The sequence below is a fragment of the Phoxinus phoxinus genome, assembly GCF_949152265.1.
Source record: "Phoxinus phoxinus genome assembly, chromosome: 16".
NCBI classification, from domain to species: domain Eukaryota; kingdom Metazoa; phylum Chordata; class Actinopteri; order Cypriniformes; family Leuciscidae; genus Phoxinus; species Phoxinus phoxinus.
This window is the reverse complement of record NC_136891.1, coordinates 28,027,440-28,055,285: the sequence shown is the minus strand read 5'-3', so window position 1 is coordinate 28,055,285 and position 27,846 is coordinate 28,027,440. Positions and strand designations below refer to the sequence as shown.

Below are 27,846 nucleotides of genomic sequence, written 5' to 3'. Positions count from 1 at the left end.
AATGCTTTTTGACTAATTGTTGTAGATAGCACGATAACAAAAACACACACATTCATCAAGAGAAAGAGGGAATGAGCGACCAGAGTCCCACTATAGTGCTTTCAAGAAATAGAAAAGATTTTATTTCTTTGTTTTTCGGTGGGAAAAACACGTACAGTCAATTTGGTCAAAATCACACTGGCACGATGAGGAAACATTTTATAATGCTTTTAATTCAAAAGGCACAGCACAGTTACACAAACAGGACATTTGGACAGATAAAAGACTGTATTTGGATTCTGTACATTCAACATCACAATTTAACAGGAGGGTGTTTTCTGGAACGAGTTATGATGTTTCAGGTTGACTGGCTCTGGATCATCACATCTGTGGCAAGGGGTCTGGTGTCTACTGAAATTGTTAATGAAGAAGAGACTGATTTTTTATTTGTATTTTAATATACAGAGACATTAGTATAGCTTTGTAGGTTTAAGTTCACACTCTAATGCCTTTAAAGGCCAATGCCCTGTTGTATATCAGTATATGAAAATGTATATTGTATTGTTGTATATGTAAATGTATAGTTTCTGAATTTGTTTTTCTGTATTTTTGTCCCGTGACTCTCTAGACCCATGCAGTGCACTAGAAAACACATGAGATTTGAAGAAGCAAATGAGTATCTCAGTGCATCATGAAATACCTGGTTTTTCCATTCTTTATTGTTTTACACATACTCAGCAGATCTTCTTCCATTTCGTGGCTGCAGAGAAGCACAAAGAAAAAAAAATACTTTACCATGGTAATGCAATGTCCAATTTCAAAACGATTTTCACAGGATGAATTTAGAATTTTTAAGCTTTCGAATGATACCTAATTTATGATGATTACTAAAATATGTGATAGGGGAAAAAAGGCAATAAAAAAGAGCGCCAAGCATCGCGCTTGCGAGACGGTGACAGTTGAGGGGTTTAACTCAAAACTTAAGTAAAAAGGATAATCCTTATTGTGTTGGACAATAAACACCTGTCACATGTAGGCCTACCCTACCCGATAAAGGAAGTATCCTCTGCTCTGGATCCGTCCAGGCCCTTGAAGATCATCCTGCACACAGAAGGAGTTGTTAGTTATGTTCAAATATCAGACCACACTTTCTGATGCTGCTACTGAACATTGTCTAACTGAATCGAAGGTGAATCAAAGGTCTTATGATGGCAGTGTTGGTAAGAGGGAAAAACAATTTATCTACCCAACAAAATCCATCAGGACCATTTCCTTTGTGAGAGTGAGGCAGTCATCATTTATTCTTGTTCAGTTTTGTGTTTTACCCTTATAGCAGAACAACACTTTTAGCGTACAATTACCTCTCAAATGGACAGAAGCAGTTAATCAAACTAAGGTTGAGCCATTTCACATCCTGTACATTTAATTAGATGAACTCAAACTCATGCATGCACATGTCAGCCTCGTGCAACCGGGTATGTGTTTACAAGCATGTAGAAATGCATACTTAAAAATAAAAATAAAAATGTAAGTTAAATATTAAAAATATTTAACCTTAGACTGGGAATGTAAAATACATGAATATAATAAATAAATATATTACATTACATTTAATTTAATTTAATTTAATTTAATTGTCTTAGATATTAGGCAGCTCAACTGATTTCAACATTGATAATAATAAGAAATATTTCTTAAGCATCAAATCAGCAAATAAGACATTGAAGACTAGAGGAATGATGCTGAAAATTCAGCTTTGACTATATATTAATAAATGACTTTATAAAATATATTAAAATAGAAAATTTTCCAGTTACTGGATGTAACAATGTAACCTTGGATGCTGAAAATTCAGCTTTGCCATCACAGGAATAAATAACATTTTAAAATTCAAATAGAAAATGTTCCAGTTACTAGACATAACCAACATAACCTTGGTTCCGCTCATGGAAAAAAAAAAAAACAGTTTTCTCGCTTTTCTCTGAATACTGAAGCCTGATTGGTTTACGTCAGACAAAAGGCTTTTCAGCCCACAGAAACGGGCGAGCCAACTGCCTATTTAAGTCGCGCTGAAAGCTATTTTTGTCAGAATTTTTCAACTGAGGAGTGGCAGCGTTGACTAGCATGGGTGCCGTAGCATGGCAAGATACGCAATGGAACCAGGGAACCAAGGTTACATTAGTAACCGGAACACTCCGCTAGACCAAGTCCAAGTCCATTCCCCTGGTGGTGTGGGCCCTCACCCTGATAGGGCACTGCAAGTCCAATGACTTGTAAGCTGGTGATATTGCGTCCACTATTCAGTGGGATAGTCTTTGCTTCGTAACTGGGCAGCCCCATTGAGTGGCCTCCGTAGCACACAGACAGCTGCTCTGACTGCCTGAACTGGCTAGAACACTCAATGTACACCCTAAAGGCCTGAACCGGGCAAAGTGCGTGTGGCGTCTGTTCGCCCTCAGCAGAGGGGAGAGCAGAGAGTGAAATGACTTGTGCTCTAAAGAGCGAAAAAAGCTTCTTAGGCACATAGCCTCGTCTGGGCCTAAGGACAACTTTACTGTCGATAGGCCCAAACTTGAGGCAGAAAGCATCTACTGAAAGATGCTGCAGGTCACCAATTCGCTTGACCAATGCCAGAGCCAGCAGAGCACGTCTTTAGCAAGAGAGGACGAAAGTCGGCAGTCCTGAGCGGCTCAAATGGAGGGCCACAAAAGGGCCCTCAGGACAATAGACAGGTTCCAGGAAGGAACTGTGTTGGGGCGAGGCGGGTTTAGCCTCCTGATCCCCCTGAGAAATCTGACCACCAGGTCGTGTTTCCCAACTGACTAGCCAGCTATAGGAGTGTGGTACGCAATAGCTGGCAGCTACCTTGAGTGTGGACGGGGTGCGTCCAACGTCCAACGGCTCCTGTAGGAATGAGAGAATAGAAGCGATCTCACAAGACAGAGGGTCTACATTCCGAGCTGAGTAACAGCTGGAAAAAAAATAGACAATTTTTGGGTGTAAGGGGCGCCTAGTAGAAGGCACCCTAGCCTCAGAAATTGTGTTCATGACCTCCGGGGAAAGATGTGAAGGCTAACAGATGGAGGCTGGTCTGGGTGCACATACCACTGGTGGGGAGGACCCAGTACTGAACAGGGTTTGGGAGGTGAACACATAGAACACATCTCAGTTGTAAGTCGCTTTGGATAAAAGCGTCTGCTAAATGACTAAATGTAAATTCGGCGGGACTTAGCCACCTCCTCCTTGTGCTCGAGGCATCAGGGCTGCTTGGGCGGAACGGGGTCCAGCACTAGCTTAGGACAGGGTCCTTGGCGCTTGGGAAATAGGTAGCGCTTAGCTGGATGGAAGCGCTGCTTCACCTTTGGTTCCACCTTTTGCTGGGGCTGAGCGGGTGAGGAAGCCGGCTTGGCTCGAAGCAGCAGAGAAACTTGCCGACAGGAAGTGGCACATCGCTTGTGATGTCTTCTGTGCCGTTGTAAAACGCTCAGCAAAATGGTCGACTGGAAAATGGAAAGACAGGGGAGTCCAGGAGGGCTGTCTTGTCAGCGTCCTTTGGTTTAACCAAAGGTGGTGCTCGAGGATCACCATATTGGCCATGACATGACCAATCGCTTGGGCCATAGATTTAGTAGGGCTCAGGGCCAGCTCAAGGTCGTGCTGCACAGCTCCTTGAAGGCCGCCGGGTCAGGACCACTCTCGTCCATGGCACAGAGAAGCTTGGCTTGGTAAACTTGGAGGACCGCCATAGTGTGAAGAATGGAACCAGCCTGGCCACTCGTGGCACACGGTCTGGCCGTGAGTGCAGATGTCGCTCTGCACGGCTTAATCGGATGGGCAGCTTTAGTCTTCCAGCCGAGGGTGGGCAGAGATGCGCAGCGATGGCCTCTTCCAGCGGGGGAAGCTTAGTATAACCTTTTCCTTCACACCATCAACCATGGTGAGGGCAGCTGAAGAAGAATAATGGACGCGTGCTGAATAGGGGGCACGCCTTGATTTCGTTAGTTCTTCATGGACTTCCAGAAAGAATGCGGGTGGTCTCCTCTGGAGCCAACCAATCGAAGCCCAACTCGTTAACGGCCTTGGTAAGGACACAGATGAGCTCTGAGTCCTGCTGAGTCCGTCTTTTTAGGTGGTTGACGAGGTGGAGTCATCGCTGGAGTTCACCTCGTCCTCCGCTTCAGATGCAATCGAGTCATCACAATCGCCCTCGGAGCCACCAAATAAAACCAAATGAAACCATCTCACACCAGATGAGGGGCGCTGGTCATCGCGGGTGAAGAGCACAAGCGAAGGGAGGGCGAGGTATGTGGGAACTGGGCCAACGTGAGCACGCTGCAGCCCTGCTGCTCCGCACCGTGGCTTCTTTAACACTGGCTCTAACAGTGGGGAAGAGAAAGGGAGAGCGTGCGAGGCAGGATCACTCTCTTTAAAGAAAGCGATGCGTGAGCGCAACAGTGCGAGATTCATGCTCCCGCAGAGCGAGCAGCTGGTCTCAGTGAGAGCAACCTAGGCTTGGGCGTGTCCCAGGCATACGATGCACTCGGTGGGCGCGTCCGAGGGAAGCAGGGGAGCCCTGCATGAGCCACATTCATGGTGTGACATTTTCCAACAAATAGCTCTGTAATTTGCTCTTTTAGAAGGAAAATTGCTCTTTGAGATTATCGCAGGATAGCCGCAGGGGAGAAGCGCTGGGCTGCAGCTGCGAAGTGCTGTTAATCCGATGCTGGGGCTTAATTCGACGGTGAATAGAAAGGCTTTTTATCTTCTCTTTGGAGTCAACGAGGAGATGAGCTTCAAGCTTGAAGGAGAAAAATTCGGACAAAAATGGCTTTCAGCGCGACATAAATAGGCTGTTTCGGCGGCCTGAAAAGCAATTTGTTTGTGCAGGTGCTCAGACATGAACCAATCAGGCCTCAGTATTTGGTTTTCCCCATAAGCATCAGAAACTGACACAATGTGAGTGAACCGTATTGAAAGATAACAATTCTTTTAAAATATATTTCACAATATTACTGTTTTACTGTATTTTTGATTTTAAAAAAAATGAAGCTAAGTACATGTACTGTGTTAGATTAAACTGGGAAGGGTCAAAGCACTTGCATATTGTTGTCCTATTGTTAGTTTAACTGCTTTTATTGTTCTCATTTGTAAGTCGCTTTGGATAAAAGCATCTGCTAAATGAATAAATGTAAATGTAAATGTAATGTAAATGTATATATGGATTGAATAAGGTAGTTTGACTTATATGTCAACATCAATGTTTCCATCATCAACCAGAGAAAGAGAGAGGTTGTCACATGTGTGGTGTATAAACACAGATACACACACCGTCTGTTTTAATAATAATTAACACTTTAATAATTAACACTTAACACTTAATTAAATCAACAATTACTGATGGTCAGAAGAGAAGCCCTAGAGCTAAGTCGTGATGAGATATCATCAAACAGCATATGGCCTTTCATCAGCAGCGCCGAGGATTGAGAGGAACAGACACTTCAGTCAGTCTCCATGAACATCCCTCGAAAGTTACATTGTTTTTTATCAACTATTCATGCATTTACCACAGAATTTAATATTTAATGGTCATGGACACTATTTAGTATCAATACAAGGGGGAAAAAACTCAAGAGCATAATTCCTCAGTATTAATAATAATAATAAAATAAACGTATGCACTATTTAAATAGATAATTAGGGGACAAAGAGGAATTCTTTTTTTATATATTTAGTACAGCTAAATTTCCTAAACTCTAAACTGACTTTTGAATATATATATATATATCTGGTGTCTTGGAACTTACCCAAAACTAAATATTGATGGGGAAAAAAGCCTTGCATGTTGTCATTTTAGTGATCATACTCACAGTGCCAATGTAGTCTGAATGAAGGTAAGCATGCAGGATACATACATTTAATTTCATTCTCCTGCTTCTTCTTCTGGCAAGCTGGGGTATGAGCTCCAGAAGAGGGTGCAACACAGAAGACTGACACATACACATATATAGAGAGATATCATGAAGACAGATATGGAGAGATATGAAAACCATGAACAGCTGCTCCTGGGATTGGCCAGGGGTCGCAGAGAGGACTCGTGCGTTCTCTCGCGCACTTATCTGTCCTCAGTGCGGCTCAGTGTTCATTTGGCACACATGGTGCACTGATGTTCAGTAAAATCACATGCAGGCCATGCCAGAGCCATGTGGGGGAATGTGAAGTTATGATGTCAACATCAGGGTGTAATGTTTGTGTGTGTGTTTGTGAGTGTTACATAACAATTATGTTATGAATATGTACACCTGATTCCATATTTGTAAACATCACAAAACTGGCATATAAATATAAATGAATTCATGCAGAGGTTTCTATGAATTCATTTATATATAAGTGAATTCAAAGAAACCTCTGCATGATGCACATTTGCAGAAGACAATGCTTCTGTAATGTGGTGGACATGCAACGAATGGAAGAAACTAAATAGTTCCTCTGATTGCATCAACACAAAATGACATTTAAAATTAAATTTGGAAAATGTGGAGATAAAATTAGGTTCTCTTCTGGTTTGAGTCTGAGCCAAAATTCAGATCAAAAGTCAATCTAGTGCAAATTATAATATAGGAGATAATAATTCATGTTCTTTTCCAAAGTGTGGATGCTATCAAGGAGGAATCATAAGATGTCAGAGGTTAAATGCATGCAATGGGAACTAAAGAGTAGATAGTTTTATAAGTAGTAAGAGTGAATAATCTGAATACTAAAGGTGACACTGTAGACTTAGTGGAAGCATTATGAAGATAATACATAGGTAAAATTATAAAATCAATATTTTATATTCACACATTTATTTATTTATTTGGTGTGTAGCCGTGTAATAAGTTCTGATCATCCAGTCAAGGTTTTTTGCATGTAATATTTTGGTTATTTTATTTTATTTTAGTTCATTTCTCGCATTGACTGTGCATTATCCTTTATGGGAATGTAGCTAATTTTGCTTTCGCACAACCTTGGCCCAAAAGGGAACTGTGGCTTACAATTTATTTAATCTACGTGAGCTTTATTTAATGCCCGAGTATTAGATCACAGATTGCAATTTGCAGTCGAGTGTTACTGAAGACAGTGCAGCGTAGCAACAGTGGCTGAGTGCTGAAAGCAACAGACACTAAGCAACTCTTGAGGAAACCTACCGTCCCATCTGTAAATCCTGCACCATTCGGTTTAGTGTAATGAAATAAAAACTATACATACATGTGCAGACACACAAATACAAAACCATATACACAAACACAGAAGTTACACAAACACATACACAACACAAATCAATACAAACAAAAACATGGAAAACATTCATTCAATAAATAATAACACCATAATCCATAAAAAGACATCATAATGTTATGATGTCATTGATTTGTCATTGCACCGAATGTGTTTGAAAAAGCGACCTCAAATTAGACCTCAAATGTCACATGCTCACCCGTTTGCTGGTCTCTCGAGCTGCGATCTCCTGCATATACAAAAAGCAAACGTTAAAAAATCATAACAATGAATCGTCCTTTTATTAATCTATGAATTACAAGCTTTACAAACAACTTTTTTGTGTGTGTGTGTATTAGAATACATTGCTGAGACCCAGACCGAATCTGTGTGTGTATTTTATGCAGTGATTTTAGGGGGGAAATCTGTGGAATGGATTAAATGCATTAAATGGAGTTAAGATTGCTACATGCTAACTGGTAGCTGAAACTAGGCCTATTTAATAAACAAACGTGCAAAGGTTGGCAGCGATGTGGAATATCCGTGTGGACATGAACAAAATTCACCTTCGATTTTTGCAGGGATCCCAGCATTAGGAAACACAGGTCCTCCAGGACATCAGATGTCTGGAAAAGAAAAGGGATTATGGACAGTTTAAATGTCTGAAGCTGAACCAAATGAGTCAAGTAACAAAAAGATGTGCTGAAAGTGTTCATTTTCAAGTGAATTTCTACAGGAAATGTTACGAGCACAGCGCAGTAAACCGACTGTTATTTAAACAACGTTTTTTATATTTCTCTATAATTGTACATACCACAATTCACTTACGGTTTGCTTCAAAAACACACACATTAGCTGTATTGCAAATGGCAACAACACTCCATTACTCACTCTAAAGGATGGGTCTGCGGAGAGGTAGAACGAGCAAAGATCAGTTATCTAAGAAAAAGACAAAAATGCAGTTGCAATTTGGCAGCTTGTATAAACGAGATTCAAAGAACTAATAAAAAGGTCCAACTCAAAATTAATCACGTCTCTTTTTTTGATGTGTTGTTTATCATTTCTCCAAATGCCCATAAACACATATTATTATTCTGTGCTTTCATCTCCCAGCCTCTAGATCCCCAGCTTTACCCATGTAATTGCTCAAGTACACACAGTTAGAACATGCAAACAAAGCCGAGGTGTGATCATCACTTTGGAGGGCAAAGTTAACGTGTACTGAAACTGAACAAATATGGGATAAGTCATTTATGATGAACTTTTGTCTCTGAGGAAATGTCTATATAACTGGAAGCATTATAAGTGATTTGCTGGAAGAGTAAAAAGAGCACGACTCATAAGTATTGACACTAATAGTAAGTCATACACACCTGGGTTAGTAACTGCTCATGCTCTATTGAAGATGGATTCAAGAGCACTGGAGCACCTGCAATTTATGCAGAAATCATTATTACACATATTCCACTATTTAGTGTTACAAGCAAAGTGAATTTTAATCGTATAAAACATTGTATGAATTTTTTAATACAAATAATTGTTATATTGACACATTGACTTCTACACAGCATACTGTGGTTTCAAAGTTTCAATTGGTCACAACTCTCACAAATCTCAAATCGTATTATGATATCCACCTGTCTATATTCTAAAGCAATCTTCACTGTCAAGAGGTTTCTTGCAGTTGCATCACAAAATTGCCGACAAAATCAATGTGGAATCCTTGACATCAGTAATCCTTGTGAGGTTTGGTTCAGAAATGAAGACTCATGCTTGTCGATTTTCTTGTTTTGGTGATTTTGCTCTCTTCCCTCAATGGAACAAGCTCTTATTTGGCTGAGTTTGAATGTTAGTTGAGTCTAATTGAGTTTGTTTATTGATCTATTGTGTGGGTATTTCAATCTGGATTTTCTTTATAAACCATTACTGTCAAAAAGTGTTTTTCCATGATTGATTTGTGGTCTGAAGTCTTAGAATATGTTAATCATTAGGCTGTAATTACATATACCAGTAGTAACAGTAAAAAAAACTATTTTAGGAAAGAAACTATACAGTACCAACGAGAAAGTATTGTGCAGTTAAAAAAAAAGTGTGTTATTGTAAACTATCTCTTATGACATTTAACAATCAGTTGTGATGGCATAATTCTATCTGTGTATCAATACACGAGTCACAATTGTCTAATCTGAATCTCATTTCTTATACTGCCATTATCTTATTCAAATTCTTGTGACATCACTGCTGTCAAAATTGCCGAGCTCTCTGCTGTACAATAACACTATTTTTCTCAGTGAAATCATAATTGGCAGTTACATGACTGAATCCATTTTGAAGGTAAATAGCTCTTGGTATAAAGAGTGAATGCTTTATTGCTTAGAGATGATCAAGAAAATGATCATATTTATCCCTATATGTATTCACAAAATGAATCTGGCACATAACACTATTTACTCCAGCATAATTTTCCAGGTTTATTAAAAGACATACAACATTTGCACTGTTCTATTAGTCTCGAACTAACAACGCTGTAATAAAAGAAAGTTGCTGCGTTAAATTTGATGTACAATCAACTTAAATGTTTAAGTGATTTCAACTTAAAACTTTAAAAAATAATCGAATTGTGTATACTTTAAAAGATAAAAAGTTGAAAATTGCTTAACCTATCTTGATGTGTTAAAGCAATGTAAAAAACATGTTTTCATAACTTATTGATCGTATATTTTTTTTTTACAGTGAATGCACTTTAACAGAATTCACTGCTCTCAGTGCCCTGCCTATAACAGTAAAGCCCTTTAGTTAATGCGTCACAATGACGGCTTCATTATCTACTGACACACTAATGCAGCACATTAAGAACCATAAGCAAGAGAACTAAGTTTGACTAAGTCTTCAGTATAGAGCAAAATCATAATGAAACTTAGAATGAACACAGAATGAAATCAGTCAATCCAAAGGCAAGGTATAGACGGAAGTTTCAGATGAGGACAGCAAAGCACTTCTTTTTTTAATACCTGTAGCATTATTTATTTGTATTCCATCTATTTAATTTGTCACAGTAGAGTCTGTCAGTTGTTCTTGATTTGATTTATACATATTTTATTTATACATATTTGATTTATATATATTGTTTATATATATATATATAAAATTGTAACATTTGCGTTTATTTTGAGTCATCAAAACATCCTCCTTGGCTTCACATATTAACCAAACTTTTTTGAGTCAACAGTTTTTTTTTTTAAGCACTGTTTGAGATATTAAATAAATACTGAGAGTATTCTGACTCTATTGTTTTGATCCTTCAGTAATATAACAACACTGTGTGACTGTACAGCTGGTAAACCTCCCCTTGATTTGGTAAAACAAATATATATATAAAAGAATATGATGCTACAAAATATATAAAAGCATGATGATGATAAAAAAGGGCACTTTAGCAGATAAACTTATAGACTACATTTTTAAATAAAGTAAGTTAATCCATATTATATGATTTTAATTATCATAATTATGTTGCTGATTAGAACAGGCATTCATTTAGATGGTTTAGTTTTTGGGGAGAGAATTGCTCAACTGAATAGTCTTTCTCATTGGAGAGATAAAGTAGCCTAGCTACTAGGCCACCTAACTTCTTCAACTAAGTTATTCTAACATCACTAAATAAGTAAAAGGAGAGATGTATGTGGAAGACTTACTTGTGGTGATGGGTAAGAAGGAGATGAAGAGGACCGCGAACATCAGGGTGGAGTTGTGTGCCGGGCTCATCGCGCTCTGAGCGGCTGCGCGTTCACACTGACTGCTGTTCCTCATGCTCTCGTCTCGTGCGCGTCAGTCAGTCAGTTTGCGACGGTTCTTGTGGTGCTTTCTCCGTCTGACTGGCCAGCCAAACATTATGAACTCTCGGAGTTACACACCCTCTTCGTAAATCGACCTGCAAAGTACGTCACGGTGAATGAGCCCCGGCACGTGATTCATTTAGCTACACAAACGATGATGTGATATATGAGTGGTTAACGCTATGAGTAATTAAAGTAAAATATTTAATCTTCAACTAGACATTTTAGTGTACCGTGTATACACACGGCTATTTGTGTTAACGTAAAATACATTTGGCTTTTACATACATAAAAAATACATATTTTTTAAATATTGCCTGTTGAATAGCCTACAAAACGTTTGCTGAGATAGAAACGTCCTGGTGTAAAAGTTTTCAAATGTAAATCTATTGTATTGATCACACAGAAGACAAAACAAAGAAACATTGAATAAAATATTGGTACCATTACTATTAAAGATTCATTAAATATGAATATGGTCATTCCTCTAGTTGACAACAGTCATTTGTAGACAAACACGTTATATCAAAGTAAAGGGAAGTCTCTTTAATGTTTGTGGGCAAACAAAATAAAAATGAAAAAGTAATGTAAACAAAGTAATAGTGCAGGTATCTTTGTATCAGTTGCCTTTCTCTATGTGAGAAATAAGAATGTGTTTCAGCACCACATGATGTGGACAGCTCCAGGCTAAAGTTCCCCTTGAGTCCAATTATATATATATAAAAAAATCATTCTCTCAAGGATTCGCTAAATGCAGAAATGTGGAAATTTGTGCCATAGTAAGATTTAAACATGTCCTAAACATGAAAGAAATCCTGTAAATGATTCAGACGATGTTAATATACGCTGTTATCTAGAACAAACTAATGAAACTTCCTGGAAAGAATTGGACTCACTTGCCATTAATCTACTTTCAATCCATGTTGCTCTGCGTTTGAGATATCTTTGGAATATCTTATTACTAAACCACAACAATAAAAAATTAGATTTAGAGCATATGGCATAGTTTTCAGAAAATTAAATTTTTTATGATTTTATTTTTACTAAAATGTATTTCCTTTGGGAATCCATTATCAATCCATACTCACTCCTTGGTGTTCAAACAGGCATTCTTTTGAATCAGTTAGTACATTAAAATAGCTCATGCACCCGAGAGAGACCAAACAATACAAATCAAAGTATCAAAATCCTGTTATGATGCAAAACATTTTAATCACGTTATATTACAAAACACATAAATGCATTCAACAATTTTCTTTTTTTTAGCAAACTGCAGCTTACCTTGGGATACTGATATTACTGTCATCTTAGAAGTGTTTATGCCAAGCAACATAACACTAAGCATCAGGACCTAATGGATCTGAACTAGCTTTACAGGTCATCTACTGGCTTGAAACCATGGGATTTGGTCTAAAGTGCAAATACACATTCAAACACTGGAATTTATTAAATTATGCATTGATTTAAAAGGGACACACCCTTATATGCAAATATTATAGGGCCCCTGGTGTAAACAGAAATACGAAAAGTGCTGCAGTAGTTGAGACTTTATATATGTTGCATTTAATTAAACAAAAACTAAATAATATTTTAAAATATAAAAAAATGTATTTACTGTTTACTTTTTCCCAAAATGTTCCCACCACTGCAGTACTTAATAAATATACATTTGATAAATATGCAATTGCACAGATGCTTTTGTACAAGAATCAAAAGATTTTGTGCAATTAGTATCAATGAGATTGACAGACATGACCTACAAATAATAACATTTGAGTCCTATATTAATGCTGTTTGTGGGAGACAAGCATGCATGTCATATTGTGCATGCACAAATGCATGCTATATTAAACTTAAGCCTTTTATGCAGTGAGGGAATTGAACACCTAATGCTATTAAGTAAATTGTGGCAGGATATGAGGATGAAATAAGCTACCTTTATGTTTAGTCAACAGGCCTTGATGTCCTTTTCACACTTTTTTTTTTTTTTTGCAAACACCAAGAGTTACCTTCATGCAAGCGTTCCTTTCTGATCATGTGATTTTGACTGAATTGAAGTCACAAGAGAGTGCTTATATCACATTATTAATAAATAGAAGGTTTGCAATTACTTTTATCAAATTTGCAATTAACTGGGAAGACGAAGGCGCTGGAGTGTCATAGAAAAACAAAAAGATTCAGCCTTTTGTAATCAGCTTTGTCTTATTTTTGAGGGTGTGGCTATAGCTCCTTTGAGTGGGATGTAGATACAGATAATACGATTGCATCAATGTCTGTTTAATATCTTCTCATTATGAAAATGTCAAGCATTGGTGTCATGGGCTCTAGAGTAAGATTCTCAGCATTGGGATATGGCCTCACATTTCCGGGCATTTTCGAACGCATTTGTCTGTATATGTGCACTTGAACAATGGGATCGTTCATATTCATTTGTTTGAGTCAAAACATGCCTAGACAATGTGTCCACCTGTCTAGGTAAAATGAAGCATGTGGTTGAGCATGCGGGGAGGTGTGCTGAGTTTGTATGCCTACCGCAACACATCATGACGCACATGGGAGAGTGAGATTTGATTCACAGTTAAGCATAGCGCCACTGGGAAATATCGGCTAAATATCAAAGTGAATAAATAATCAGTGAATATCCTTTACAAGAGGGTTATTGCTGGAGTTTTGGAGGTTTGGGACTGGATGACTGAGTAGCTTCAGCGGGACTGAAATAAATTCAATGAGAGCTTTTGCACAGGTTAAAGAGATAATTTATTCGGCAAGAGGGACAGAAAAGGAATGAGGAATGACATTAAGAGGATTAATAAAAAAACATGGAGAAAAACACGCTGCAGAGTTAAAACGGATAGGTGAGATGGAAACACATATAACGCACATTATCAGAATTAATATTTAGAAGTACTGAGCAACAGTTGCTTACCAAAGTGAGGACTGTCACCACATATATTATATATATGTGATTTCCCCTTTTAGTTACACCACATGTTTCACACTAACATACATATACCATAATCTGATCATCTATCTGTTTCTAAATGTTCGTACTTTTCCCCCAAAAAAGATTCAAGCTGATGCTTTTCTCCAAACCTCTTAAAATAAGGAAACCAAGCAATTACATTTCTTTAATAGTTTATTAAAAGCCACATTTTTTTATTTTGGCTTTTTGTCACTTTTTCTGTTGAATAACAAAAACAGCTTTATTTTATAAATGGTTAATTTTTTTATGGTTTTGTTTAAAAAAAAAAGACTTTTTGACCCATTATCAAACACTTTTGGTTTCCAAATCCAAATCCACTGATAGTGTGAATCAGCCAGCAAAACAAATGGATTTTTATTCTTATAGGACCAAAAACTAAAAAAAAAAATGGATTAAGGAGAAATGGGGATTGTAACTGTTAAACCCCAAAACTTTAAGGTACCACAAGTCTGTAAGTTTTATTAAGCCATTTATTGACACTATTATGTCAGGAAAGTGCAAAGCGTGTTGGCTTTAGTTTAATGGACAGGGGGATTTACAGTACTGGCTATAGCAAATTACTTATTGGGCAGTTGGTTAACTTGGGGTCTCTGTGACCCAGGAGCATCATGGGAAAAAAAAAGTAATTCAGATTTAAACTGACTTATAGGTGATTTACGCATGACTCACACAACAAGTTTATTAGTGATAAACTCTGCTGTCCTACATCCACTCATTCCCCCATCCATTCTTATAGGCTATAGCTATTCACCTACAGTACACCCACCCAAATCCATTTCCAGTTTGTAGTTTGCACATAAAGTTATGTCTGTTGGATCATTGGGGACACATAATGTCAAACATGTAGCATCAGAGTAATTTGCCATCTGGAGAGTAGATGTTGTTCCTGACTCTTAATTTACAGTACATAAAGAGCTCTTATGTGCAGTTATTATATGTTCGGATTATTTATCATCACTCTCTAAATTAACTCACTTAAACAAACTGGGTCTGGTTGTTGTTTTTCGAACAGTTTAAATGTTTCTCAAATGCTCTTTATACTGCAAAATGTCCTTCAAAATGAGTCAGATGACCTAAACGACAAACATTTCCATTAATGTTTTGGAAGTAATTTACGCTATACAATCCATGGTGAACATACTTATTCCCATAAACATCCATTTGTAATGTCAACAGTCACTTACTTTAATGTGAAAATGGTGGTGTGTTTTTTTACTCCTCTGCCTTGTTTACAGTGAAAAGAGGCTGGGAAATTAACCTTGTCAATATGGCAAGATACTGACATTAGGTCATTGACTTCACAGCAATCTTGGAGGATCAATGGGTAGCGAGCAGCTGCACACAATGTAGCCGCATCTGATAAGCCACTATGTAATTAATGCTTCCGCTGAGTATGGCCGCGGGCATTAGAGAGGGAACTCCAGGCTGAGGGAATAAACACTGATATTTCAGAGGACTAATTATAGAGGCCATGTTGTCTTTCAGAGGGATGAAGAGTTTATCAGGGTCTACAGTGAGCTCTAAAGAAAAGACATGCGATAGACACACAATCAAAGCAACAAACCATTCTGGTTCTGGACACATAGGAACATCTAAGTGTTCAAGTGAGTGTGAAGACTGTACCCAAAGAAGAAGTCCAGGAGGGAGGTGGAGCGGAGGCGGACCCGGGGGGCGGGATGGAGGGCCAGGTCCTTTGAGCGGAGGCAGGACTGAAGATGGAGTTAGTGCAATTTCTGCAGAGCTGACGGCAACCACGGCAGAACAGATGACCGTGAGAAATACTGGATGGTCAGCAATACGAGAAATACTGGACTCCCGATGTTCTGAAGGCCAACTGGAGTGCCTAGTCGATTGGGATGGCTATGAACCAGAAGAACGTCCCTGGGTACATAGAAAAGACATTCTAGATCCCACTCTACTCACGTCTTTCCATACCTCACATCCAGATCGTGGAAGAGGCCGGCAGCCTTGTCGTCGGGGTCCTCGGCCCTCAGGGCAAAAATATCGGTTTTGACTTTCTGCTGCATTAATAAACTTGTTTAACTATTCTCCCGTTGTCCTCTCTGAGTCTGCATATCATTACAGCCTGAAGCAGAGAATTTGATTATTTTATCAAAAGTCCTTTTTCATAGTTGAAATTTCTGCCATACTCCATTGCTTGTTGTTCCATGTATTATTGTATTATTATAAGGCATACAGAATTCCTCTCTAATGATTCCTGTGGCCACAAATGCACACACTAATTACACTAGTGGCCATTTTTGCTGTGTGCAATTTTGATCTGATTTTAGTCTCTACAAATTGCCTTTCATCTTCCTTATTCATTTTCTGTTTACCACTCACATGTTTTTATATGTTAGCTTTGCTTATGATAATACATTACAGGAGTAAAAGTTACAAAGTAGGGAAAATAACCCAGTCATTAATAAAGTTATTATCCAGCCAGTACAAGCGGTTAGGATTCTCTCAGTGTCGTTTTCAGCATTTCATCAGTCAAGCTGAGCCCAGGGGCTTTCTTTGAAATTGCATAACTTACTCAATGTGACAAGTGTCACAGTGTTAGCCATTAAAAAGAATGTTGTCACTTATTTCCCAAGTGGCTACTTCACATCTTTCACCATGAGGTTTTTAGGGGGAAAAAACACATCTGTTTTCTTTATGATTGTGAAGATAAAGTGTTCTCAGTTTAGTCTTAAATGTAAATATATATATTCATAAGCTGCTGTGTACTGTAGGTCTCATTCAGATATGTTACACTTTTATTTTTGAGGAAGCCACAGAAATGAATAGCTGCAAGCCACAACAGTGGTACACAAAAGTTTAATATCCTGTCAGTGACCAAACTTCAAAAATCTGAAATAGCTTTTAAAATGGCAATACTTGGTAGAAGACCTGGGAAAAATTAGATAAGATAAGATTTTCTTAAGGGTGAAACTAGCAAAACTGAACTAGCAAAAGGTTGTTTGTTTTATTAGTTAAAGGTGCAGTAAAGACTGTTGATTTTTGTATTCACCAAAACAAACATGCCCCTACCCAAAAGGTTCACACCCACTCTGTTGATGCCTCCACCCCACCCCACATTCACATGCTATGCAATACAGGCAATGACTATTGCGTAATCTTCTGTGCTTGCCGCCCGAGGGTGGTGTGGCTATCACCAGACCAAACTCAATCTTTTAAGATTGAACATTAGTCTGGGGGGTGTGCTCTGTATTTCTACTGCACAAGAGGCGTGATCAACGGGCATAGTTAAAATGACTCTGTACGTAATCGGATAGTCCTTCAACCAATCAGACGCGAAAACTCCAGTTTGTACAAAACAAACATGTTGGTTTGGAGCATTGATCAGCGGTTTTCAGAAGCGATTTCTGCAGGTTGTGCAAAAAAACAAAAACATTAAAATGAGTGGTATTTACACCCAAGCGATTTATTTGCTAAACTAAAGAAGCCATATGAGCATCGTCAAGAGGTTAAAAGGAATAGGATTCGTCGCTTCTCTGTCGTCATTGTGTTAAACCCGCCAATAGCGCGCCGGGTGGATAAGCCAGTTTGTGATTGGTTCCCGCAAATTTGGAAAGGGAGCAGGATAGATAAATGTACAGGTTTCCAGCCCGAGGGTATAATGTCATCAATTAGTGAAAGCAATTTGTGTTACTATGATAATTCTGGTCAAATGTCTAATTGTTATTTAGCTCCTCTACTCCTTTGATGGCAAAGTCATCCCTTCCATCCAAAAAACTAACAAACAAACCAACAAACAAACAAACACAGTTTTCATTAAGAGCTCCCTACATAACACGATAGTCCAAGTAACTAATATATTACAAATGTGACAAGATTAAAGGGGACCTATTATGCCCCTTTTTACAAGATGTAAAATAAGTATTTGATGTGCCAAGAGTGTGTATGTGAAGTTTTAGCACAAAATTCCCCACAGATATTGTTAAAATTGCCTCATCCTTTTTGATGAGCAAAAACATGCCGTTTTTGTGTGCGTCCCTCTAAATGCAAATTCAGGGGCTTCAGGAGCTCATGCAACAAGCAAATAGGACAATCTCATGCACTGAAATGTCAGCGGTGTTCAGTTCGAACCGGAGTCTAACAATAATGCCTACAGAGCCAGAGAATTTATGCTGCATGGAGATATAGAACAGGTATAGTTTACTAGTGAGTTTTATAAAGTTTATTGTACATCACACAAAATATGAAGCGTCCATTTCACCATAAGAGCTGAATAAAACAGTGCAAGAGGAGCGCAATCAAGTCTTATCTAAAAACTCTCTCTCTCCCTTTTATTATCATCAACATATACTATACACAGCAAATTACACAAAAACGCTCGTTACAACTAACAGTTCACAGGTGCTTAATAAACTGGTAAACTTTATATATGTAAAACAACTCTGATGAACTGTAATAAAGTGCGTGCTCTCTCTTTCATTACTGCCGTGACCAGTAGCATTAGGCCTATCACTCTGGAGACTGTAAGCTGGATCATAAACATTTTTTACTGATCCATCTTGAGTGGGATAACTTTTTAGCCAAATCTTTTTTGTATTTGTATTGATCCTCATTCACAAAGCAGTCTGGTGTAAAATGATTTGCGCACAATAAATGTTTATAAGGGGACGCATTCCCTTCAAAAATAATATTAATCCACTGCTCTGGTGTTGAAACAATGGCAGACTTTGTACAGCTCACTCAGGGCGGGTCTATGTTAGAACGAAAGTGTCCATCAACAGTCGTGGGAGGGGCCTGTGCAAAGTGACGTCACTTTACATAGAATCTGCGAACGGCTTGTTCAGAGACAGTGCTTATGATTTATGGGGATTTTAAAAAAAAGCACTTGGTGGATTTTTATCATTATAGGGTGGTTGTGTACAAATATGCTCAAACACCATGTAGAAGTAAGAGTTTTGCATTATAGGCGCCCTTTAAGGGGTCAAAGCAATCATTAAAAGTCGTGATAGTCTTTTCATCCCTATTGTGATGCATATCCGAGTGAAACGGCTTCTTGAACAACAAAAAAAAGGTACAGTGGGACAGGACTTTATTTCCATGAGAAATTGACTGGATGATTGGATTATTGTGGTTTGCCATTACTGTGATCTCATGTGACCAGTAAACACGTCATCAGAGAAGACAAGATATGTCACTGCAAGAGGGTAAGTTATTTTGAAGGGTAAGGGCACATGGATAAAAAAAATGATGTTGTGCATTGAGAACTGAAAATGCTAGGCTTGGGGGAGCACTAAAACTACTGGGTTTGGGGGAATGCAGAGACTGCCGGGCTTGGGGCAGCACTAAGACAGCTGGGTTTTGGGAAAGTGGAGATCGCCGGGCTTGGGGGAGTGCTGAGGCCGCTGGGTTTGTGGGAATGCGGAGATCGCCAGGATTGGGGGAGAGCTGAGACTGGTAGGCTTAGGGGAGCAATCAGACAACTGGGATTGGTGGAAACACGGAGATCGCCGGGATTGGGGGAGAGCTGAGACTGGTAGGCTTAGGGGAGCAATCAGACAACTGGGATTGGGGGAAACGCAGAGATCGCCGGGATTGGGGGAGTGCTGAGATTGCCGGGCTTGGGGGAACGCTGAGACCGCTGGGTTTGTGGGAACGCGAAGATCGCTGGGATTGCGGGAGAGCTGAGACTGCTTTGGGGGAGCACTACGACAAATGAGTTTAGGGGAACACAGAGATTGCTGGGATTGGGGGCTTGGGGGAGCACTGAGACCACCGAGTTTGGGGGAACACAGAGATTGCATAGCTTGGGCAAGCACCAAGACCACCGCTTTTAGTCAAACAGAGATCGCCGAGCTTGTGGAAGTGTTGAGACCGCCAGGCCTAGCCCAACCGTTGAAAAGCCATCCCATTCCATTATCCCTCCTGCAACAAACTTTACAGTTGTCAACTTGGCACAATGCAGTCAGGCAGGAAACATTCTCCTGGCATCCGCCAAACTCAGACTCGCCCATCAGACCGCCAAACAGAGAAGAGTGATGTCACTCCACAGAACATGTTTCCACGTTTCCAGAGTCCATTGGAATTGCTTTACACCAATTCATCCGACGCTCGGAATTCCACCTGGTGATGTGAGGCGTGCATGCAGCTGTTGGCCATGGAAACCCATTCCATGAAGCTTCCATTGCACAGTTTTTGTGCTAGTGAATGTTTGGAACACTTCATCTATGGAATCAGCGGAGAATTGGCCACTTTTACAAACCATGCGCCTCAGCACTTCATGGCTGAGTTGCTGCTGTTCCAAAGCACTTCCACTTTCTAATAATATAACTTACAGTTGACCATGGAACATCTAACAGTGTTGAAAATTTAAGAACTGACTTACTACAAAGGTGCATCCTATAACAGTACCATGCTTGAATTCACTGAGCTCTTCAGAACGACCCATTTTTTCCACAAAACTTTGTGAAAGCTGACTGCATGGCTAGGTGCTGGATTTTATACACCTGTGGCAATGGGTCTGATTGAAAAACCTGAATTCTATAATTAAGTGGTGTGTCCCAATACTTTTGGCCATATAGTGTTTTTACATGAACACTGATGAGCCAAAACATTATGACCAGTCATGGGTGAAGCGAATATCATAGATAATCTTCTAACAAGGCCACATATTAAGGTCAGGGTAGATTAGATGGCAAGCATTCAGTCAGTTCTCGTAAACAACGTGTTGGATGCAGGAGAAATGGGAAAAGGAATAAAGATCTGAGTGACTTTGACAAGGGCAAAATTGTTATGGGAATGTGACTGGGTCAGAGTATCTCTGAAATGGCAAGGCATCTTGCTCCCGGTCAGCAGTGGTGAGATTTCCTCCTTTAAAAAAATATAAGCCCTATATTGGGAGTCATGACATATTACAGTTAAACATATAAATCATTGATCAGTTCATGATAATATAATATTATGCTGTCAATCTCATAGCATGCCTTACATTCACGGACTCCTCTCATGACACTTTGTTAAAAAAAAATCTGATTTGCCAATATTTTGTTGCCTCTGTCATCAACGGTACAAATGTTAGCATGCATTATTATTAAGACACTTTCAATCCACTATGATGCACATATTCTAGTGTGAAAAGCCATTTGGGAAGATGATGTTGTATGTTCTGACACATTTAATTTTTTAATATCACCAGACCCGTTTTTTTAGTGTTAATTTGAATGTTTTTTTTTTGGGGGGGGGGGGGGGGGGGGGGGGGGGGTTTCTTCCCAAATACCAAAAGCAAGTCTAGGTATAGGCCACTGAAGTGATGGATTAGCAATGTGTTTACTTGCCCAAGGGCAGGTGATGCTGTGTATTGATTGCAGTAATGAGTGTTTGCGCTTGGATTTTTTATCCATTGGATGGATTTTTTTTTTGTCACTTTTCAACTCCATTGACATGGTGTTGGTGTGTGAATATTTTAATTTCCAGCTTATATTCTTGTAAACAGTCAAAGGAAGAGCAGTATTAAGCTGCAAAAATATCTGTCATTTTTAAAGACAGTTATTTCATAGCTCGAGAGTTTATAAGCAGGTATGCCTCCGAAGTTACCCAGTCTTACTGTACGTGCATTTGGTAAAATAACATTATAATGGTATACACTATTCACTCAACAACCATTTTCTGTCTCTTAACCTGTGGAGAACGGCGATGCGGTGCAATGAAGAAAAACAATATATAAAAAAACAAAATAACTTTTGTTATAAATAACTTATATCTTCAAATGCGAAATCTGATGTTCATTTTAGGACATATGAAAACAGGCAGAACAGGGGTTAGAAGAAATTTGATAAATCATGAACAATCTTATTTAGCATAATAAAAAAAACTTTTATAACAATAAAAGCACCAACATCTTGAGCGTCACTTTAAAATCTTCTGTGCTCAGTCAGTTTTCCTGTGTAAGAAATTAAGCGACAATATTAAATACAGTAATATTAAAGGGGCTATATGTAGTTTTCAGCGGCCTCTAGCGGTGATGTTTCAGATTGCAACCATTACGTTTCCAAGCGAGTGCTTGTGAAATATATTTTACATACTTTGTAGTAATGTTAGCTTACCTGTCCAATAGGATGAAAGCCAACTGGTCTGTTTTTATACCCAAAACAAAGCAGAGGTTTCTCCATGATTCAAAAGCCCTGCCGATGTTGATCCGAATAACGTTTGGCCTGACGAGCTTCAGCAGATACATTTTGTTTTTGTTTTTTTATCATTATGTTGAGTTTGTGTTGGAGTCTGTGTTGTGCTGGGAGCAGGTCGTTTATTAGTGTTAGCAGACTCCATGTCATAAGTTGCAGTGTCGTCGCTGTTGAGTGCAAAGTCAGTAGACGAGGCAAGAGGCTCGGGAGCGTGCATGCAGGTCTCAGTCACGTCACTGGATTTCGCGGTAAATCCGACCCGGAGCCTTCACATAGAAATAGGAATACTTGCTTTCAGAGGTAATAGCAAAACCCGCCAAGTGGATCATTTTAATGTGAGATTACAACCCCTTCACACACAGGCAATAAAAAAAGGATTAATTTTAGTAGAAAAACTACACATAGCCCCTTTAATACTATTGTATTAATACAATAAAATTTTATTAATTTAAAAGCTAGGCCTATATTTTATCCATATGAAGTAATAGGTTCCAGTTAATAAATAATAACAATGTGGTCATTGTTCATACATGAAAAAAAGAAAGAATGTCTAAACACATATGCAAACAACATTTGCCTGTACAACAATTGTTGTCATCTGAACATCAACAAGCTGCTATAGGACTCGAGGGAACACCCTAAAATGTAAAGATTCAGGCTGTACAATTAAAAAAAATTTTTAGCCTTCTTTTCATCAATTGTGCTTGTAACATTTGTTCATTTGTTCATAAGAAGAGATGGTCAGCTTTTTAATACAAGCCTTTTCAATAGTTATAACATTATCTAACCGACCCAGCCTCATTACATCCTTATGTTGGTTCAATGACTCTTCATTTTCCTACGCAAATAACCAGGATATTGTATTCAACTATTGTAGCCATCTGCATAATAAGATAAATGTTTTCATGGGCTGTGACAAAACAGCTAAAAACAGCTATTAACTTATGATCGGTCTACAAATGTGGACATAGTACAAAGCATGAAAATAAGCTAAGTAAAAGGAAAATGGGAGGAAGGAAGACATTAAGTTAATAATGTGGCCAAAAAAAGGATGCTACATGAACACCTATGTAAACGTTAAAATATACAATATTATATGTAATATAAAATATTAAAAGTGGCATATAAACACCAGTGCCTGGTTTCACAGACAGGGCTTACATTAAGCCGTGGGTATAGGAATTAGTACATTTAAAGGGGTGGTTGAGTATGATTTCACTTTCTAACTTTAGTTAGTGTGTAATGTTGCTGTTTGAGCATACACATCTGCAAACTTACAACGCTCAAAGTTCAAAGCAAAAGAAGATATTTGCTTTTAAAGAAAAGGACTACAACTAACGGCTGGTAGGGACACAAAATTCCTCCCGGGTTAGTGACATCAGCAAGCAACCCTAAAATGTACATAAACCCCTCCCCCGGGAACACGCAGTCCATGTTAAAGGAGAACTCCAGTCAATTTTAACATTGAACTCAATTTTTAGTAAATTTGGAGTGCTGTCAATACAGAGAACAACGACAAAAATCGGTGTTGCCTACACCGTGTTATCCTCTTTTTAAAATGTGCACCCTATTGACTTGAATGGGGTCTAATTTTAAACCTGCTTTTATTTCTCTTATCATCCTTGATGTGTCATACAAGTGCCCAGCCATGTTGAGTGATTCCTTCAGAGTGAACACGAGTGAATCTGACTGCAGTAGATGTGAAAGATATGAATAAAAATGATGTTATTTCAGCCAGCGCAAATACCTGTATTTAGTTCCTGTTTTCGGTCGAAGTCCAAAGTAGTCGATTGTCGAGTTCACGCGCGTGATCATAGGTAACTAAACCCATAGATATTATATAGAGACTAGATGCCCTATTGGCCGCTGGGCACTGAGAAATACGGCCGCCATCTTAAACCGGTCGTACTCCTAGTTTCGTTGCTTAGCAGCAGTTAGATTCCAGAGCACTGTGGAGCATTTTCCTGTTCTAATCGGCCGATCATCGCAAATAGGGCCCGGGATTACTTTTCCACAAGTACATTTTAACATTACCGTACTTTTGGTTGTATTTTGTGAATAGAATATTACCAGATAATTGAGAAGGAGCAAGGATCTTAGATATCACTGTACTGAAATCGGCTGTGTTTACTGCATTACTCGGCATGGAGAGGTGAGGTAAAGTAATACGTTAATTACAAGAGCTTCTCGGTTATCAGATACAAGCATTCAACGGCTCTGTAGTATATAAATATAGGTTATTTGTGTTTGCGCACGTGATATCAGGAAGCAATGTAATAACGTTACCTGTGTAATACACACATGACGGCGATGCGCAAATCGAGTGTGTGTGTGTGTGAGAGTGTGAGAGAGAGTAAGTGTGTGTGTGTGTGTGTGTGTGTCACAAATCATTATTGTTTCTTCAACTTATTAAAATATCTTACTTTACTGCAACTATCGGTTTCTGCTTCTTTATCATATTTATAGTGTGTGATTTATAAAATACCTTATATCCTACATCACATATTTTGATTTTGGACGTCTGGTCACTATATCAGAATATTATATTACTGTTAAGCCTACTATAAATATTAAAATATGCCGAACCATGTGTCCTGTATCATAGCTACATGAATGACATTTGCAGAAAAAAACCCCGCGTGAAAATCAGTTCGGTATTCAGTTCGGTATGATTAATTAAATGCGCTGACAGCTCATTGCACCTGCCATACAGATGACACTGAGTGGAGCGGGTGACTGGTTTAAGATGGCGGCCCCACGGCTCGTCCGCGCTATAGGCAGTAGCGGTCGATAGGGCGTCTATCTATATGATGTCTATGACTAAACCTATGCGCGTGAACTCGACAATCGACTACTTTGGACTTCGACCGAAAACAGGAACTAAATACAGGTATTTGCGCTGGCTGAAATAAGTATAACATCATTTTTATTCATATCTTTCACATCTACTGCAGTCAGATTCACTCATGTTCACTCAGAAGGAATCACTCAACATGGCTGGGCACTTGTATGACACATCAAGGATGATAAGAGAAATAAAAGCAGGTTTAAAATTAGACCCCATTCAAGTCAATAGGGTGCAAATTTTAAAAAGAGGATAACACGGTGTAGGCAACACCGATTTTTGTCGTTGTTCTCTGTATTGACAGCACTCCAAATTTACTAAAAATTGAGCTCAATGTTAAAATTGACCGGAGTTCTCCTTTAAGAAGAGGAAAAGTTGTTGTATAAGATTACATTTGTGAGTCAGCTCAAACTTTAGCATCCATCTTTTCACATGCAATAGAAAGTCACTCTGTGTGCATCTCACAACAGTTCCTATACGAGCAATTTATAGATTATCATGACAGAATATGCTAATTGAAGATAGTTAACTCCACATCAGCAACATAAATTCATCAACTAACCATTCAGAGACGTCCTGTTGCATTCAACATGTTGTCACTTCTTCTTGAGTCTCTCCATCTTTGTCTTACTCCGTTTTAACATTAAAGACAGAACAGTTTCTGTCATTTTAGTGTGTCTGCGTGAGGTAATCGCAGCTGCTAACACACATGAGCTCTTGAAACCCCGCCCTCTGCAGCATCTCATTTGCATTTAAAGGGTCAGGCACAAAACTATGCGTTTTGTATGCAAACCCTCAAAAAGTGACAACTTTAACATGCTATATAAAAATATCTGTGGGGGTATTTTGAGCTAAAACTTCACATACACACTCTGGGGACATGAGAGATTTATTTTACATCTTGTGAAAAGGGAATTTTACCACCCCTTTAAGTTGCTTGTATAAATTTGCCTTAGGAAAAAAAAAACATTACTGGTGTGCATCTTGAGACAAAACAATGGCACTGACATATTTTAAGATATGTTGGTGGAAGTTCAGTTTCAGTTAAGACAACTCAAACATGCATTTTAGTCTGTGAAACCGGGCACAAGAGTAAATGATTGAATTATAACAGTAGCTGCTAAATGGCGCCTCTTAGTGGTTGAAGAAATGTACTGCAATGTTTTCAGATCATGTGGAGACCAAACGAATCATCATAGTCAGTCGCACTATATTCACTAGACTAGAAATCAGTTTTTAACTTTATTTAGTTCAAGATGAAATTAAATTATACTTAAAGTAATCTTCTGCCATCAAGAAAGTTTTCATAACGTTGTAACGATGGGAATTCGGCCAATTCGCACGTTATAGACTACTTAATGATAAAATACTGATTAAATCCTTATAAATCCTCCATATCTGTAAAGATCGTGTAACCATAACTTAGTTTGTAGATCTACACACACACAAAAAACCCACACATTTTTAAGTCTCTTGCCCTTATCTGAAACAAATGATACTTCTCTCTTTTTCTCTTTCTATCTCTCTCCAAATAAATCCATGGCTACATACATACAAACTTAAAGGGTTTGTTCACCCAAAAATTTTAATTCTGTCATCAATTTCTCACCTCATGTCGTTTCAAACCTGTAAGACTTTTGTTCATCTTCTGAACACAAATGAATATCTTTTTAATTAAATCTGAGATATTTATGTCCCTTCATTGACTGCTACGCAACTGAAACTTTGACGCTTCGAAAAGTTCATAAAGAGATCACAAAACTAGGCTAATCCATATGAATTGAGCTGTTTAGTCCAAATTCTCTGACGAGATCTCATCACTTTGATGAACAGATACAATTTTGGCTCTTATTCACATACATTTTTTTTCAACTCACACATCAGTTGTGGTAAATGCTTGACGTGTATGAGCATCAGTGAGGTTCTGATTAATGAGCTGACGTTATGACAATTATGGCGTTTTTGTTTTCGACACGCGCGCTGTACGCGGTAGACCAATCACATGTTCACAACAGACTGAGCTGTCTGGCCAATCAGAGCAGAGTAGCTCGCGGAACTTAGTGATTTAGATAGACTGATTCATCTGATGAGTCGTTTGAAAATCATGGAAAAAAATGTGAAATGTGCAAATGTAGGCTATATCATGATGAGAAAATAAAAAATATTATTATCGTTATTATTTACTGTTGATGCATGTAAACATGTTGTAGGAGACTCCAAAACAACATTAGGAAACTGAACATGCCTACTACAGTATGTGACAGACATTTCAGGTCATGCAGTACCCAATATGACCACGAGAGTGCAATATAGCATCATTCATTAGAGCTTTATAGGTAACGGAAGTTGCTTAGAAACACGAGCTGGTGTTCAGAAGCAAAAGTATGCTTATGTTATATGCCTTTTCAAACCCATATTTTGTATTTTTCTGTGTAATGCAACTATTTTAGAATAATTAATATGGAGATTTTGCCAAAGGCAAACAGTCCATGATGACCAAGGACCATCATGCTCCAAAAAAGTACAGTAAGTTAGTTTAAGCGCAATAAGATGAAAGAGAATTTTTTTTAATACTCACAGGACGTGTCGTCTGACATCCAGCTGTGCTCATACTTTGGATGTGTGCTCAGAAAATGATTTATTATCAGAAGTTTAGAATGATATGGCTTTAAAACGCAAGCAGATAAGCTGAGTAGGCCTATCTGTAAAGCGGTTTGAGGTAGCAGCAATAACTTGCATTTAAAGATACATACGCACGAAAACAGCATGTTTTCCCTTCCACTCAAAAATGGGCATTTACAACATGGTATA

The 27,846-nt window shown here is 38.5% G+C and overlaps 1 protein-coding gene across 5 annotated transcripts; it reads right to left on the bottom strand.

The window, feature by feature from the left end:
- Window positions 1-97: 97 nt before the first annotated feature.
- On the bottom strand, window positions 98-27,846 carry nmu (neuromedin U). 5 transcript variants are annotated; one of them, XM_079584442.1, is made up of 11 exons: window positions 27,614-27,846; window positions 10,929-11,164; window positions 8,607-8,662; window positions 8,125-8,172; window positions 7,800-7,859; window positions 7,454-7,483; window positions 7,164-7,214; window positions 5,847-5,966; window positions 1,027-1,080; window positions 680-739; window positions 147-390 (listed from the first exon to the last, which is right to left on the bottom strand). In XM_079584442.1, exons 2-10 carry the CDS (start codon window positions 11,041-11,043, stop codon window positions 704-706), a joined length of 570 nt encoding a protein of 189 aa, XP_079440568.1. In that variant the 5' UTR covers window positions 11,044-11,164; window positions 27,614-27,846; the 3' UTR covers window positions 147-390; window positions 680-703. The 5 variants fall into 5 exon arrangements, with proteins under 5 accessions (XP_079440572.1, XP_079440571.1, XP_079440568.1 ...); XM_079584443.1 differs by having other exon boundaries at window positions 5,892-5,966; XM_079584444.1 differs by lacking the exon at window positions 7,164-7,214 and having other exon boundaries at window positions 5,892-5,966.